Source organism: Dama dama, chromosome 20, assembly GCF_033118175.1.
Source record: "Dama dama isolate Ldn47 chromosome 20, ASM3311817v1, whole genome shotgun sequence".
Lineage (NCBI taxonomy): Eukaryota > Metazoa > Chordata > Mammalia > Artiodactyla > Cervidae > Dama > Dama dama.
Window position 1 is genome coordinate 106951273 of NC_083700.1, and position 16996 is coordinate 106968268.

General features: G+C 35.1%; 1 protein-coding gene across 6 annotated transcripts in view; it reads right to left on the reverse strand.

The window, feature by feature from the left end:
- The window catches only part of ZMYM4 (zinc finger MYM-type containing 4), a 156502-nt gene that overhangs the window by 41936 nt on the left and 97570 nt on the right, over positions 1–16996 (reverse strand). For all 6 annotated transcript variants that reach the window (XM_061122426.1, XM_061122427.1, XM_061122425.1 and 3 more), the window contains 11 exons: positions 13499–13673; positions 13174–13386; positions 8812–8962; positions 8201–8316; positions 7481–7756; positions 7159–7309; positions 6211–6383; positions 5327–5477; positions 4635–4775; positions 4266–4303; positions 3058–3202 (listed from right to left, as the gene is read on the reverse strand). In XM_061122426.1, the coding sequence (XP_060978409.1) occupies positions 3058–3202; positions 4266–4303; positions 4635–4775; positions 5327–5477; positions 6211–6383; positions 7159–7309; positions 7481–7756; positions 8201–8316; positions 8812–8962; positions 13174–13386; positions 13499–13673 (1730 nt within the window). The remainder of the gene's footprint in view (positions 1–3057; positions 3203–4265; positions 4304–4634; positions 4776–5326; positions 5478–6210; positions 6384–7158; positions 7310–7480; positions 7757–8200; positions 8317–8811; positions 8963–13173; positions 13387–13498; positions 13674–16996) is intronic.

The following is a 16996-nucleotide window of genomic DNA, read 5'->3' on the forward strand; positions in this document are numbered from 1 at the left end:
AATTAAATAGAACTTGGAAATTAACTTATACATGAGTAAGGAAAAAATGGGAAGGGTGGAGATAGGAGTCATTCAATTATTTAACAACCATCTACAGTCTTTTCTGTAGGCCAGAAAAATATCCTGGATAACTGTAAAATCATTAATGTAAGAGAAAGGTATTTCTAGTAAGGAGAACTGAAAAGCTGACAATTTGGCTAAGGTCAGAAGTAGAGAATAATATAGGATCAATTTTACCATGGTACAGTGGACATTAAAAAAAAAAAAAAGTTATGATTAGAGATTGTCTGATAACCATGCTGTTGTTGTTCAGTCACCCAGCTGTGTCCAACTCTTTGCAACCCCATGGACTGAAGCACACCAAGCCTCCTTGTCCCTCACCATCTCCTAGAGTTTGCCCAAGTTCATGCCAATTGCATCGAGGATGCCGTCCACCCAACTCATCCTCTGACGCCCTCCTCTCCTTCCATCTCATTCTCTGATGCCCTCTTTTCCTTCTGCCCTCGATCTTTCCCAGCACCTGGGACTTTTCCAATGAGTCGTCTGTTCGCATCAGATGACCAAAATACTGAAACTTCAGCTTTAGCATCACTCCTTCCAGTGAACATTCAGGGTTGATCTCCCTTAAGATTGACTGGTTTGGTCTCCTTGCTCTCCAAGGGACTTTCAGGAGTCTTCTCTAAGCACCATAGTTCGAAGGCAACAACTCTTTGGTGTCCTGCCTTCTTTATGGTCCAGCTCTCACAACCATACGTGACCACGGGGACGACCAGAGCCTTGATTATATGGACCTTTGTTGGCAAAGTAATGACTCTGCTTTTCACCACACTGTCTAGCTTTGTCATCTCTTTCCTGCCAAGACGCAATCATCTTCTGATTTCATGGCTGCAGTCACCGTCCGCAGTGATTTTGGAGCTCAAGAAAAGGAAGATCTGTCACTACTTCCACCTTTTCCCCTTCTATTATCATGCAGTAACCAAGCTACATGATGCTAAACTAGGTCACTATTTTGGGACTGATGTGTACACACTGCTATATTTAAAGTAAATATCCAACAAGGACCTACTGCAAAAAATATTAAAAAATAATGTTTTAAAAAGCTGCTATTGACACAATAAAAATATAGGACTATCTTATCTATAGCCTTGCTATATCAAATGGTTCATGAGACAGCAGCACTGACATTACTCAGTAACTCAAAAGATGCAGAACCTAAGCTCCACTAAATCATAATCTACATAGCAACATTCCCAAGTAATTCATATGCATATTCATGTTTGAGAAGTACTGGCCTAGGGGATATCTTCCAGATCTAAGAATCTAAAATTCCTTTCTATTTAAAAAATTCTGGGATTTTCAGATGGCAGCATGAGGAGCTCCAGAGATCTATTCCCTAGGGAAACAAGCAAAGCTGGTGAAAATCTAAAAAATAACCATTTAAATTCTTTCGAAATTGTCCAAAGGGTACATATCAAATGGAAAAATGTTTAAGAAAATCTACTAAATACAGTAAGAACAGTAGTAATCTATGACATTTGATCTACCACCTGCTCCACATCCCTGCCTCAGCCAGCTCAATATGACAGAAACTCCACTCTGGAATGGATGTCACCAACAAGAATGGGCTCCTCTTCCTTCAGCTCCCAACTCAAGGTTACTGTATCTCACCAGGAGGGGCAGGCCACCATTATTTCTTATTCCCTCAAACTCCAGGACAGAAAGGTTAGTTTCCTAGTGAGTACCAGTACCACCCATAAAGAGAAAACCTACTACAGGAATTAAAACTCAGCATTCAAAAAACTAAGATCCTAGCACCCGGTCCGATCGCTTCATGGCAAACAGATGCAGAAACAATGGAAACAGTGACAGAGTTTATTTTCTTGGGCTCCACAATCACTGTGGATGGTGACTGCAGCCATAAAATTAAAAGCCATAAAATTAAAAGATGGCTCCTTGGGAGAAAAGCTATGACAAACCTAGGCAGCATATTCAAATGCAGACATTACTTTGCTGACAAAGGTCCATATAGTCAAAGCTATGGTTTTACCAGTAGTCACATACGGATGTGAGAGGTGGACCAAAAAGAAGGCAGAGTCCTGAAGAATTGATGCTTTAGAACTCTGGTGTTGGAGAAAACTCTTGAGAGTGCCTCACACTGCAAGGAGATCCACCCAGTCAATCTTAAAAGAAATCAATCCTGAATATTCACTGGAAGGACTGATGCTGAAGCTCCAATACTTTGGCCACCTGATGTGAAGAACTGACTCATTGGAAAAGACCCTGATGCTGGGAAAGATTGAAGGCAGGAGGCGAAGGGGACAAACCAGGACAAGATGGCTGGATGTCGTCACCGACTCAATGGACACAAGTTTGAGCAAAGTCTAGGAGATGGTGAAGGTCAGGGAAGCCCGGTGTGCTGCAGTCCATGGGGCTGCAAAGGGTCAGACATGACTGAGGAACTGAACATTAACAACCACAGGAATAGCAAGGCTATCAAAGCCAGGGTCCGAACTACCTTCATTCCAGTTCACTTGTAGGGCAGAGATTCCATGCTAGCAGAGGCAAGCTAAGAAGATCAGAAGCTCACACTGTGCCTACAATCCAGAAAAGCAGTAGCTCAAAGAGGGAAGAGGCAGTTTATAAGAAAAGAAAGCCCTAAAGCTCTTCCCAAAAGAACTGACTTTACTTGAAACAGAGTGTGGAAAAGTCCAAACCTAAGTGTGCTCTGGAAAATAATAGTTCCTCTCAACTAAGACCCTGTATATATAATTCCAAAAGCTATGGAATTTGGATATACTTCCCATAATATATCACTGTCATGAATAAGGAAATCAAACGAAGCATTCACAGTATGGTATTATCAACTACCTTTTCTTTGCCATAACTAATTAAGTTAATGAAAACACCTAACCCACGGGGATACTGTAAGGACTCAATTGTGCAATGTATATAAGCAATGAAATACATCACCTATGAAATAAAAGACAATTAACGTAAGCACATACCACATTCCTTTCCCTTAGGAAAAATTAAACAAAGACAACACAAGGAACATACCTGTCTGGCATTCTTTGTTTTGTGTATGTGGTTTGCAAGAGGTGGCCTTGGTCTGTGTGATGGGTTTGCACAATAAAGCTTTATTCTTCAAAAGTCTTGGAGGCTGGGAAGGTGGAAGTTTCAGGACATCTGTTTGTGTACTTGCCTAGTAAAAAAATAAATCAGAAACGAAAAGTTTACTAATTATGATAAATAGTGTAAAATATTACTGGAGAAAGAAATGACAAACCACTCCAGTATTCTTGCCTGGAGAATCCTATGGACAGAAGAGCCTGGTGAGCCCCAGTCCATGGGGTCGCACAGAGTTTCAGACATGACTGAGTGACTAACACTTCACTACATAATGTTTCAAAGCATTATATTTCAAAGTATTTCAAAGCATTATAATTTCACAAGGAATGCTATACTGGAATCACATGGAAGACACAGAATATAAACATTCAATTAAATATGTAAGAAATACAAAATTCCTGAAATATCAACAACAATAAAGGAATACCTTGATAACTACATATTGACTCTGAATGTATCTAATTACCAGTTCTATTAACCAAGAAAAATACCATTTGTATTTAGGAGATATTGTTGATCAGTAACAATGATGGCTGAGCTTAAAATCAGAACAGTTTTTTCTTGACTGAGTTAAATCTTAGAAGAACCAGTTTCAAGGCAACTAGAAATAATAACATCACTCATGATCCTGTAAGTAACTTGAGAAAAGATGATATGAAAATTGTCCCAGAGACTAGGAAACACTTTAGAAATGCCACTGTTCTAGTCCTAAGTCTTTCTCATTATTGATTTTGTCCTTCTTTTAAGAGACAAAAGTATTTAGCTTTAAAAAAAAAACAGCTTATTTATGGCACAATCTGCACTGAATGGGAAACAAGTGACTCTCTGCAAACACTTCCTCCACAGTCTGACCACACTACAAAAGGCCCAATCCCTGTATGCCTGAATGCTGTAACATTTAACTCTACACAATTAAAACAAAACCCTTCAGTAACTACATAATGCATTCAAAAAAACTGAAGTGCATAAAAGACCTAGTTAAATAACCAGGAAATCCTGTTCCTGAACAAGATTAAATGAACTCATGAAATTTATTTTATATAAGAAATAAAAAATAAACGAGGGCAAATCAGCTTAGACACATTCATTCTGTCTAAGATGGAAAAGACAGTGGCAATAAAATTAATAAAACTTACATCCCCGATGATTTTTGCTGTTACTGTTGGAACTGCACCTGACAAATAAAAATATAAAATTTAGGATCTTATTATTTAAACGCTAGCATTAAAAGCTGATTTTTAGAAAATAAACACAAAGTTTTATAATAAAAATGTGTATTACTTTTATTTTATTCAGGGGAAGAGTAGCATCTCAAGTATTATACAAGAAAAAAAGATTTGGAAACTACAAAAACACTGTTTAATGCCACAGCAGCACACAGTGAACCACTGTTCCTAATATGAATGTGACAAACACATGAAAATGATTACAGTCAGAAAAAAGGTAGAGGACCACTGTCGTCAACCTCAAAAAGGCTAAATAACTGCCGTCAAATCAAGTCATACCTTGTAAGACACTGTTAGAATTCACTGTGGGCTGAGCAGCAGGAGCACTTGCTAATGATACTACATTAGCTATAACTGGAGTTGAATCTTTTCTTAGAGATGGGGGCCCGGCTGAAGCAGCTGGCACCATGGAAATACTTGCTGATTAAAGTAAACAAAAATAAGAAAACCTCATGTAATTTATACGAACATACATAGAAACCAACATCTTAAGAAGGTTAAACAGTGCTTTTAGGTTACAGTAAAATGGATTAAAGAGTCACTTCAAGATTAACTGCATTTTTTTCTATTTTTAAATTACTGAACCTTAAAAGTATTCCATGTACTTTCTCTTGCGTAACTCTGCATGTGGTATATAAAAAAGGCTATGTGGTTTAGATTCTATGTTCTTTGTTATAATCTTAAATGCTTTTCTAAAGAAGTCAAGATATACATCTTCAATTATAAAACGTTAACTGTCTATCTTTCCCATAAAGTTCTTACAGAGTTTATTTGACTAACTATGCTCAGAGAAAACTGAAAGAATTTAGGGCATTAATCTAAGGTGTTAAACAAAAAGGGATCTAAATGTTAATGTGATTTAAATAGAATGAAATCTACAATTCATGAAATTATTTACAACTGTTTAAAGTTCAACCTGTGGAACAGTAGTTAGTCCCTGGCATTGACCTAAGACTAAAGTTTCATTTTACCTGCATTATTTTGCGAAGGTGGGTCACACATACTTTGCTGATTACAGAACATCAAAATACAAAGCAGGTTACAGAAATGTTTCATTTCTCCCCGCCATTTCAAGGACTCACTGAGCTTACCCTGTCGCTTACAACCATCACATTTTGCCATCTGAAAAAAGAAACAGAAGACAGTAAAGAAGTAAGAAACAAATTATCTATGGTCTGATGAAATAAAAGGTCACAGGTAACGAGTGAGGAAATCTGCTTAGAATGTAGATCACTAAAATGAAGGTTAACTATCCTGGAGGGAGGGGCAATATACAGGAGGGGACTAAGAGGTACAAACTACTATGCAGAAAATAAGCTACAAAGATATTGCACAACACAGGGAATATAGTCAATATTTTATAATTATAAGTGAAGTATAACCTTTCCAAATTGTTAATCACTATATTGCACACCTAATACTTTACCACAACTATAATTCAGCTTTTAAAAAAAAAAATTAAGGTTAATCATTCTGAAATTGGAAATTATTTATCTGTCAACAATCTTATACAACATTAAAAAAAGTCAGTCACATTATAGAGATGTCAAAAATAGCAACTTTTAAAAAGTGAAATGGAAATAGACTGATCTTCCTTAAACATGTCAGAAGACTATTTTAACGAATAAGTGAATAATTATAATTTTAAATATTTTAATGTTTTAAGACATATGTCTTCTACAAGGAAATTAAAAAACAGAAGTAATGTAACTTCAGTGACATTAAAGTCTTTTTAAATGCTACATTAACACTTAACACTGAAAATCATTAATTGCCCTTTATACTATTTGAAAGACAAAAAGAAGGGAAAAATGTGCCCTAACTTGAAAAACCCAGGAACGTGAATCATATTTACCTGACAGAGCAAAACTGTATATTTGGACATGCATTCTTCACAACAAAACTCTTCTACTTTCCCCCCTAAATTATTCTGTACCAATTTGGGAGATGTCTGTAAACAATAACTGCACATTTTACAGTGATTTCCCCAGCGTTTTGCCAAGTCATGTTTATAAAGCAATTTGCAACCTAAAAAAATCAGAGAAGGTAAAATTAACATTAGAGAGAATAATAAGTATTTACATCTTTAATTTAAATGCCCTATGATAAAGTTTGCACAGTTGGGTTCTCACCAATTAGCAGATCAAGAAATCAATTTAGAAGATTGATACTACCATTTCCTTTTTTTATACAAAATAAGACAGCAGAGCAAATATTACAGTCTATCATATATAATAAAAGTCAGTTTTGTTTCATAAAACTTGTTTTCTTTGGGTATGTGATCATACACTGGGTCACAATGTAAAATGTATGTTTTCTGCAAGTGCTCAAGAGGTTTGAAAGCCACTAGACTAGGAGGTTAATTCTGCATGGTTTTGGAGTAAAACAAAACATTCTGAACTTACAGTCATCTAATAAGGAAGATACACTGATTTGCATATTCAGAAATATAATGGATGTTTAAAATAAAAGTATAATCTTAGGATACTACGAAAATTTTAGCAGTTCCCTTTAGAAATAAATATAAGAACTAAAAGATCCTCATCAATCTAACAACATTAAATGTTTTTCCCATCACCATCATCTTTTGCTATACACTTTGAGGATCTTTTCCTTCATTTTAACATCTTTATAATATGAAGGATTATACCAGAAAAGAGTGAACAAGTGTAAACAAAACAAAAGGTTTTGGTGTTACACACAAAGGATGAAATAGATAAAACTTACACAGTGATAGCTTAAATTATCAACTACTTTTCAACCAACCAACATGCTTGGTAGGAAGATAATCTTCTATCTTTACCTTCACTACAGAATGACTTGTCAGCACCTGAGAATCGCACAGTCTCCTTTATAATTTTCTCAATTTTACAATATTCACACATTGCCATTACATTATTTATTTTCTTATATTCATCAGAACAATTTTTGCCACAGAACTGAAACATTTTACCCTGCAAAGAAATAAGATTAAGTACTAATTAAACATTTGGCTTTTATTTTAGGGAAATCTTTATCCCTCTTACTTTCAAACAATGTAATTTTGAAAGGTGAAAAAAGCCAGAAGTAAGTTTACAAATAGATCATTTTATACCCAAACACTCTATCATGCTCCTATACTTTACCTTATAGTCGAGAAGTTCTGGTTTTGTGGCAAAAAGACGGTTACAGTGCTGACACTTGAGTTTTACAACACTTCGTGCAAACCCCACATGTTGGGACTGGGCAGCAAGACGCTGGAGACCAGCTGCAGCAGAGCTACTGATAGAAGAGGGAGAAACAGTAGAGGTGTTACCCCCTCCTGCTGACACTGTTGAACCTGTAGGGATGCTTACAATTACTTGGCCCTGAGATAAGGGCACTACTGAAGAATTCATTCCTGCTGGTTTGTTGAACAAATTCTGAAAGAAGAAACAAATAAAAAGATCAATCTCCTTACTTTTTCAAATAAGAGGGCACTGCATACCTACCTATATCAAGCGCGGTTCTAGGCACTTAACACACATTTGTGAACAGGCAAAAATCCCTGCCTTTGAGTAGCTTACAATTGAATGGGGGGAGTGTTATTTACATCCAAAAAATAAAATAATTTAACTAATAATTATCTTTAAAGATAATATCCTCCCAATAAATAATCTAGGTAATAATAGTATCATTTAATTTCACAGGAAGCAATTAAATAACATGCCTCCAAATACCGGATGGACCAAAGAACCCTAGTTTTATTTACTAAAACTGAGATAGAAATGTAGGCAATCGAGGCAGTTAGCAAACACCTAATAAGTTTACTTCACTATCATACGCTACTAACTGGCTGGAGAAAAGGAAGAGTCCTAAAGCCATACCTGGAAAGCTACCACACAACTGTAGCTGCAGAAGTTGCGTATACTTCCATCTGACATGGCTAGGTGATACTGAGGGATTGCTGAGGTTTTACAACTGTTACACTGAACTTGTACACCTTAGCAAATCAAAATAAAAGCTAATGAGTAATACATACAAATGTATACAAATGTATGAGAAAGTAAATAAGTATTATACAATACATGAAAATTCAAGGGCCCAGTCATGTTGCAGGAACTAAAATTAAACTTATTTACCCCACATGTAGACAAAAACTAACAATGTTAAAGATATTTTGGATAATTTTTGTCACAGTCTACACCCTAAAACTAAAAAATTAACAAATCTTGAAATAAATCAGGTGTGAATAAAGAAAACACATTTAAAAAGCCCTAGATTCTTTTGGTAAGAAAGATGTACAAATAGGCAAGTAAGTTAATAAACATAAAAAAGCAATCAAGATAATAAGTGATATTTTACAACACAGATCTGAAATATTTTAATTTGCATTAAAATCAATTATATATGGACAAAAATCTGTACTACAAAAACAAAGCAATAATTGTAATTTTTTCAACTATTATATTTATAAAGTTTATGAAACCAATATTACCTGCAGAAGTAACCATTTTAACTCTGTAAGCAGATAAGCAATTAACAGAACAGAAAAGCTCTGTCTTTCCCAAGCTATTGGTATTTTCAATCATTTCTGCTGAGGATCTCAATGATTTGCAAAGCGCACATGGTGTAATTTTGGCTGATTTCTATTAAGAGAATAAAATAACATTCATTTTTACCAAATTACAAGTGAAAACATAATTCGTTGAAATGTTTATACTTAACACTGTTGAAATATTTTAAATTAGTGGCTTCCAAACTTTTATGATTACAATCCTCAGTAAGAAATAAATTTTAGAAAATGACTCAGTAACACAAACTTCTGATGTTTTGTGTCTGTGTATTAAATAAGCATGTACATAAAATTGAAAAGTTTCATAAAATAATATATATCATGGCAAATTTGATATTTTTCCTTTCTACTCAACTTCATTAAAGACCAATGTAATTAATTTGGGGATCTATTAATTCATTGCAACTATAGTTTTAAAAACATTATTTTAGACTTCCCTCTCAGATTGTAAAGAATCTGCCTGGAATGTGGGAGACCTGGGTTTGATTCCTGAGTTGGGGAGATCCCCTGGAGAAGGAAATGGCAACCCACTCCAGTATTCTTGCCAGGAGAATCCCATGAACAGAGGAGCCTGGTTGGTTACAGTCCATGGGGTCACAAAGTCAGACACACTGAGTGACTAACTCTTTCACTTCAAGATAAGCCTAAGGGCTTATACAAACTATTCAATATTATGTATAAAGTAAATTAGCTATAAGAATACACCATACAAAACTCCAACCAAACAAATTCCACCCCCACTATTTTAAAAATTATACAATAGAGAATTTATGCTCTTACTCTCTTCAAAACATTGGAAGAACTTCCCCACAAAAGGTGCTGCATATAGCAATGAAATGTGAATCCAAGGAAATCAATAAACTTACCAGAAAAATTCATTTTCAAATATGCTACCACTAAGAATAACAAAGCACAGTGACCTCCTTGGCAGTCCAATGGCTAAGACTCCACACTCCCTCTGCAGGGGCCATGGGTTTGATCCCTGGTCAGGGAGCTAAGATGCCACATGCCACAAGGCACAGCCAAAAAATAAATTAATGATGATAATGACAACAAAGTACACTCTAACCAATAAAGTGAGAGGAAACTTTGGATATCCCAAGTGTCCAATATAGACAATGAAAGAATCTGTTATCTTAAGTTCCCACTCTGTGAATCAGTAGTAAATAATGCTAAATACTATTAACATGTCATACATTCAGGATAACTTATACAGTATATCTAGCACCAATTAAAAGATTTCAAGATTCCTATGTTCTCCTCAAGGATAAGTATATAAGACTTGCTATTAAAATAAATACATGTTCAAGTGAGCACATTCCTGCATTCTGGAATATCTTCAGCATCTCCAACCCCATTTCTCCTTTCTTCCTCCATAAGGGCTACAAATACAAACTTCATATGTAAGAATTAGGTCAAGAGTTATCTCTGAAACTACCAAGCAGAACTGACCTTGCTTTTGCTGTGCCCTTCTGAATCCCGTAATACTTACATAGCATCTCTACATAGTTATATATATACATCTCCCCAAGGAACATATAGCACCTCAAAACAGGAACCACATCTAATGCTTGTTAAATAAATTTAACAATTATAAAGAAGAAAAGAAAAGCAGCAGAAACGACCATCTTCAACATTTCAGGCTATACACGAGGTGCTTTCTCACTCTTACTTCACACAATCCTAAAAACATTCCAGTGACACTGGCAGTACATATTCATTTACAGAAAAGAAAATGCAGGCAGCGAGTTAACTGGTTTCCCCAGTATGAAATTCTATTTGAACAGAAAGTCTGGAAATCAAATCAAAACCTATTTACTTCTAAATCCACATCCTTTCTCTAAGCTAAAGCACACACTAATAACTGAAAAGTTTAATAGGTATTAGCTAAATTAAAAGTAATAAACTTAAAGTTAAGGCATTTCAAAGTATTTCTCCTCCTGTGGACCATACTACCATCTTTCAGTAGACTGAACAGAAATAACCTTTAGATCTTGATACAGTATCAGGAAAACAGTCTTTTGGACAAAGATTAAGCAAATGAAGATGCTGGATTTTTTTTCCCATGTGAGAACAAAAACAAAGTGTTTCTAAGGAAGGATTAAATGGGAACTAACACTAAGTCCTTTAAACATGCTTGCACATTAACAAGAAATAAATTATGACCAACCTAGATAGCATATTAAAAAGCAGAGACATTACTTTGCCAACAAAGGTCTGTCTAGTCAAGGCTATGGTTTTTCCAGTAGTCATGTATGGATGTGAGCGTTGGACTATAAAGAAAGCTGAGCGCCGAAGAATTGATGCTTTTGAACTGTGGTGTTGGAGAAGACTCTTGAGAGTCCCTTGGACTGCAAGGAGATCCAGCCAGTCCATCCTAAAGGAGATTGGTCCTGGGAGTTCATTGGAAGGACTGATGCTGAAGCTGAAACTCCAATACTTTGGCCACCTGATGCGAAGAGCTGACTCATTGGAAAAGACCCTGACGCTGGGAAAGATTGAGGGCAGGAGGAGAAGGGGACGACAGAGGATGAGATGGCTGGATGGCATCACCGACTCGATGAACATGGGTTTGGGTAGACTCTGGGAGTTGGTGATGGACAGGGAGGCCTGGCGTGCTGCAGTTCATGGGGTTGCAAAGAGTCGGACACAACTGAGCGACTGAACTGAACTAAACTGAAATGGAAACACTAGGATGTTTAAAATTACAAAATAATTGCAAAGTTTTAAGAACAATTTAAAAGAAATTTCTCAATCAACATTATTAAATTCACCAGTTTTCATTAACTATATAAAAATTTACTATTCTATGAAAAAGAATGATCAGTAAATGCAGTGAAACAGGAAAGTATTATAAAACTGAATATGTAAAAAGTTCTTACTATCTTTTTTATCAATTTTAAAGTGGAATTTTTAATCAAAACTTATCAACAAAACATAAACAGTATAAATAAAACTGCCAACAATGCTAATTATCAGAGGAATGCAAATCGAAACTATACCTCACACCAGTCAGAACTGCCACCATTAAAAAGTCTATAAATAACAAATGCTGGAGAGGGTGTAAAAAAAGGGAACACTTCCACACGGCTGGTGGGAATATAAATTGGTGCAGCACTGTGGAAAACTATACAGAGGTTCCTCAGCAAAGTAAAAACAGAATTACCATATGATACAACAATCCCACCCCTGTCCATACATCCAAACAAAATTATAATTCAAAAAGATACACGCACCGCTACTGTTCACAGCAGCACTATTCACAATAGCCAAGACATGGAAACATCCTAAATGTCCAGTGAGAGATGATGGATAAGGAAGATGTGGTGCATGTGCACAATGGATACTATGCAACCATAAGACAGAACAAAATAACGTCATTTGCAGCAACATGGATGCAACTAGAGATTATCATACTAAGTGAAGTAACCCAGAAAGAAAAAGACAAATACCATATGATATCATTTATTTGTGGAATTTAAAATCGGACACAAATGAACCTATCTATGAAACAGAAAGAGAATGAGGGAGGGACACAGAGAATAAATTGATGGTTGCCAAGGCTGGAGAAGGGCGGGAGAGGGATGGATTGGGAGTTTGGGATTAGCAGATGCAAAGATTAGAATGCATAAACCAAAAAGATGAGACTGGGGATTTCTGGGAGATGCATTATATTTTCTTCTTCATGCTTTTCTGCATTTTCAAAATACTGTTCAAAAACATTTAATGAAAAAAATTCCAGAAAGTTTCAAAAAGCCAAAGAATTTGCTGCATGCCAGCAACTATTTACATGGCATTTTCAATGTACCAGATACTATAAATTGGAGAAGGAAATGGCAACCCACTCCACTGTTCTTGCCTGGAGAATCCCAGGGACGGGGGAGCCTGGTGGACTGCCGTCTATGGGGCCGCACAGAGTCAGACACGACTGAAGCGACTTAGCAGCAGCAGCAGCAGATATTATAAATAATCTGGAGACGATTTAAGGCACTCAGGAAAATGTGTGTAGATTATATACAATTACTGTATCAATTTATACAAGGGATTTACGCATTCTCAGATTCTGGTTTCCTCAGAGTTCCTGGAAACAATCCTCCATGGACACTGGGGTACAACTACTACTTATAATACTCCACAACAAGAGTGTTTAACATACAAGCATTTCACAAATACTATTTAGATGCAAAAAGATTAATTAAGCTAATAATAAGAACTTAATATTTTTGTGACATTTTCATAAATAATTTCTACGGAAATAGATCCTTCTGAAATATGGTCACATACCTGCTTATATGCTGTGACACATGTTGAACTACAAAACTTCTTAGATTGTCCCTCTATTTGAAGCATGTGGCATTGTCCAGAACCACTGTAGCAGTAACCCCCACAGTTTTCACAACAGTTCATGGTGAGATTGTTAGCAGAGCGAAATTTAGAGAAGCAGGCATCACTGCAAAGTTTATGTACTACATTCTGGTAATTAACTTCATGTCGAATCTAGAAATTATAAAGTAACAACTTAGAAACAACAAGCAAAGATCATCAAAAGCTGTCCTTTAAGCACAAATACCAGACTCTTTCCCCCAGTAAAGTAAAAATGATAACTTACAACAGCATTCTTCTGACACATGCTGCATTTGGTTGAAATGCTATTTGTATTTATGGTAACAACAGGTTTTCTTTTCAGTTCATATGTTGACAAACATGACTGACTACAAAAATCTTTACTAGTGGTGGTATTTTCAAACTGGGCACTGATCACATCCTTTGGATTTAAAATGTCTCTAAAAATGACAACAAAGATAAAATAAGCCACAACATAATTTATTTTTTCCCTTTTTGTCAACTAGAAATATCAAATGAAACAAGGGCAATTAAAAGTGTAGGGAAAGGGCACTGAAATTTAAACCTGAAACCTGGGTTTTCTTGAATAAACTGATAAATCTCTTTGATCTTCAAGCTCTGTTGTATAAAATGAAACAAATACATGGCTTAGTTCATAGAACTGTTGTGAAGATCAGTATACTATGGCTCAAGTTTAAAAGGATATATATCAAATAGTTAACATTTACTATCTCTAGGGGGAAGAATTATAGGAGAGTCTCATTTTCTTTCTTCAGGTCTCCTATATGTTCAAAATACTCTTTAAATAACATTATATTTGAGAAATTTGAAGTCACTATCTTTTAAAAGTAAAAATACATTTCAAACTACACAGTGCACATTCTATCAAGATTATATTGAACATTTTCATATCTAAGTAATTCAATCTGTAAGCATTAGTAAAAGACAAGATTAAAACTGTGATAATTAAGACTCCCTACCATTCCACCCTTTATCCCACTCCCAAATCAGTCTTACTGCATAGAAGTTTATGAGATAGCTTAAGTGCAAACCATTTTAAAAACCAGTAATTCTTTAAATAATGTCTCTGTCCCATGAGTATACACTCACATAATAATAAATAAACTGTTATATTCATTCTTACATTTTCAACAGATCACACTAATATAGTACTTTTTAGAAAAGATTACAAATACCCCCTGCTTCAATAAAGGAAAACAGTAAATACAGTGGGACTCATCACAAGGAGCATCTGATATTGTAATATACTGTAATTCGTAACACCATACCTCATCTTCAATACTTAGTAGCTTAACACTGCTCTATTATCTGCATTTTCTCACCTTTTATAGCTATTTTTAATTAGGTTTTAATTTATTATATTTCATTTATAAGGGTATTTAATGAGCAGTTATATTGAGTCAGGGACTAGCCCAACCCTAGGTCAAGTAATGGTACAAGCACTCAAGGAGCCTGTATACTGAGACAAGCAGACAAATGATATATTAAACACTGAAACAGAAGTATTCTTAAAATAGTATAATAATTTTGACAAATGTATTTATATACATTAAATGTACTACAGAAATATTAGATAAGATGTGACATGAAAATTATGACATTTTATCTGGACCTTAAATAGGTGTTTTCTTGAAGGCTAAGGAGATAAGAGTTGGGGAACAGCATGAATCAAGGCAATAGAAGCATAAAAGCAGCTATTTCTCCCAGCTCTCAGTATATTTAACATCCAGCTGCATTACATTTTATTTTAACAGATTAGATCTCATGTCAGAATGAGAATGAGCAACATCATTTCAGAGAGCAAAAATTCAGAAATGGTAGAGATAATCCTGAAACAGTTACTTCTCTGAGTGCCATTATATCTAGAAAACTGTTCCACGGGTATTAACACAAGTATCCTTATCCAAGTTATCTCTTTTAAATGCTGGATTTGATGACAAAAGCAAAGACAGAGGCAAAAATGAAGACAGGATATGTGGGAGAACGTGAAAAATGTTTTTCATATCTGCCTATTTGTTGGATTAAAATCTCAACTTACTCTAGTAATGTTTGTTTCTCTATATAATTAAAACACATAGTAAATGTCAAAAAAATCACAAAGTGTAGGATTTGAAATTGAGTTTTTTAAAAGAAATTGTTATGTCCTTATTACTAATGAAATCTAAACAATAAATGATTAGCCAAAATATATTCAGACTTTAGGTTAAATTCAAGATGCTAAGAGATTTGATTAATAAAACACTAACAAAAATAAAATTGTTACTCCAAACAGTGATGTAGCTTCTTTCAACCTAAGTGCTGCTGCTATTATTTCTACCGGTCTACTGGCCACCTAATGTGAAGCACTGACTCATTGGAAAAGACCCTGATGCTGGGAAAGACTGAAGGCAAAAGGAGAAGTGGGCAGCAGAAGATGAGATGGTTAGACAGCATCATCAACTCAACGGACATGAACCTGAGCAAACTCTGGGAGATAGTGAAGGACAGGGAAGCCTGGCAGGCTGCAGTTCATGGGGTCGCAGAGTTGGACATGACTTAGAGACTGAACAATAACATAAAAATAACAGTAAGCTTATCAGAAAGGAAATCTTTCTATCTCCACCTATTCAAATTAAAGTAAAAATCCTTCTTATAGGGGCTGAATTACAAATTAAACCTATGTGACTAAATGGACTATAAGGCGGGAAAATGAATGTGCCAAACAAGCTATTAAAATGTGACACTGAGTAAATCATTTAATTTCTTTGACTCTAATTTCCTTATATTCAAGACACAATTCATATCAATAATTTTATAATCAGATAAACCGGACTATTCCAAACTGTTGTAATGACTGTGTAAACAAGAGAGGAAAAAAAGAGAAAGGAAAAGTGATGAAATGGAGATGAAAGAGTAGTTCAGAAAACAAAACGAAACAGAATACAAAGAAAAACAAGACTAATATAAATGGTTGAGGACTGAGAAACAAGTGAAAAAGGTACTCTGTAGTAAGAGAAAGGGGAAAATGAAGACAGAAAATGAAAAAGAAAAACTGAGGTGATAAGCAGGCAAGGAGTACCTGAGAAAAGACCAGAAACGGGCAAAGGAAAGAGCGAAGGATTTACAGAAAGGTAACAGAGTAAGTGAAGAAAGAGGGAGAACAGTTTAAAGTCAAAGAATGGCAGGTTGAAATTTATGGGTAAGACCAAACATTACCCATGTTAATGGGTAATCTTACCCATTATGATTACCCATTAAGATTACCCAATGTAATCTTAAAAATAATTAAACTACATAAGATCAAATAAAACTAAGGGATGACATGCAGGTAAAAATAACCATCTCCAGATAATGGGAGGTCAATGCTAGAGGCCAAAGAGATACAGTGAATTTAGATGAGAAGAACAACATGTATGGATAAGAATTAAAAAACACAAAAAGAGGGCACACATTTTAAAACTTCTATGAGTTTCCTGTGGTCATTTTGAAATTCACTGGTAAATCACTGCAATAAATACCTATGACTATTATTATGAAAGGAGAAATATCACTGCAATTTTAGAAAGTGCTGATTGCTCAAGAACTAAATAAAGAAACATAAGGGGAAGTTATTACATGAAATTATTTCATGGCAAAATAGAAAACTGAAAAAAAGCCTTATAAAAAGTCTAATTCTCAGGTTGATTAACCTTAGAAAGATGATGAATTTACTAAAATACAGAAATTAGATATCTGGTCTGTAAGTATTCATTTTTTAAAGCAT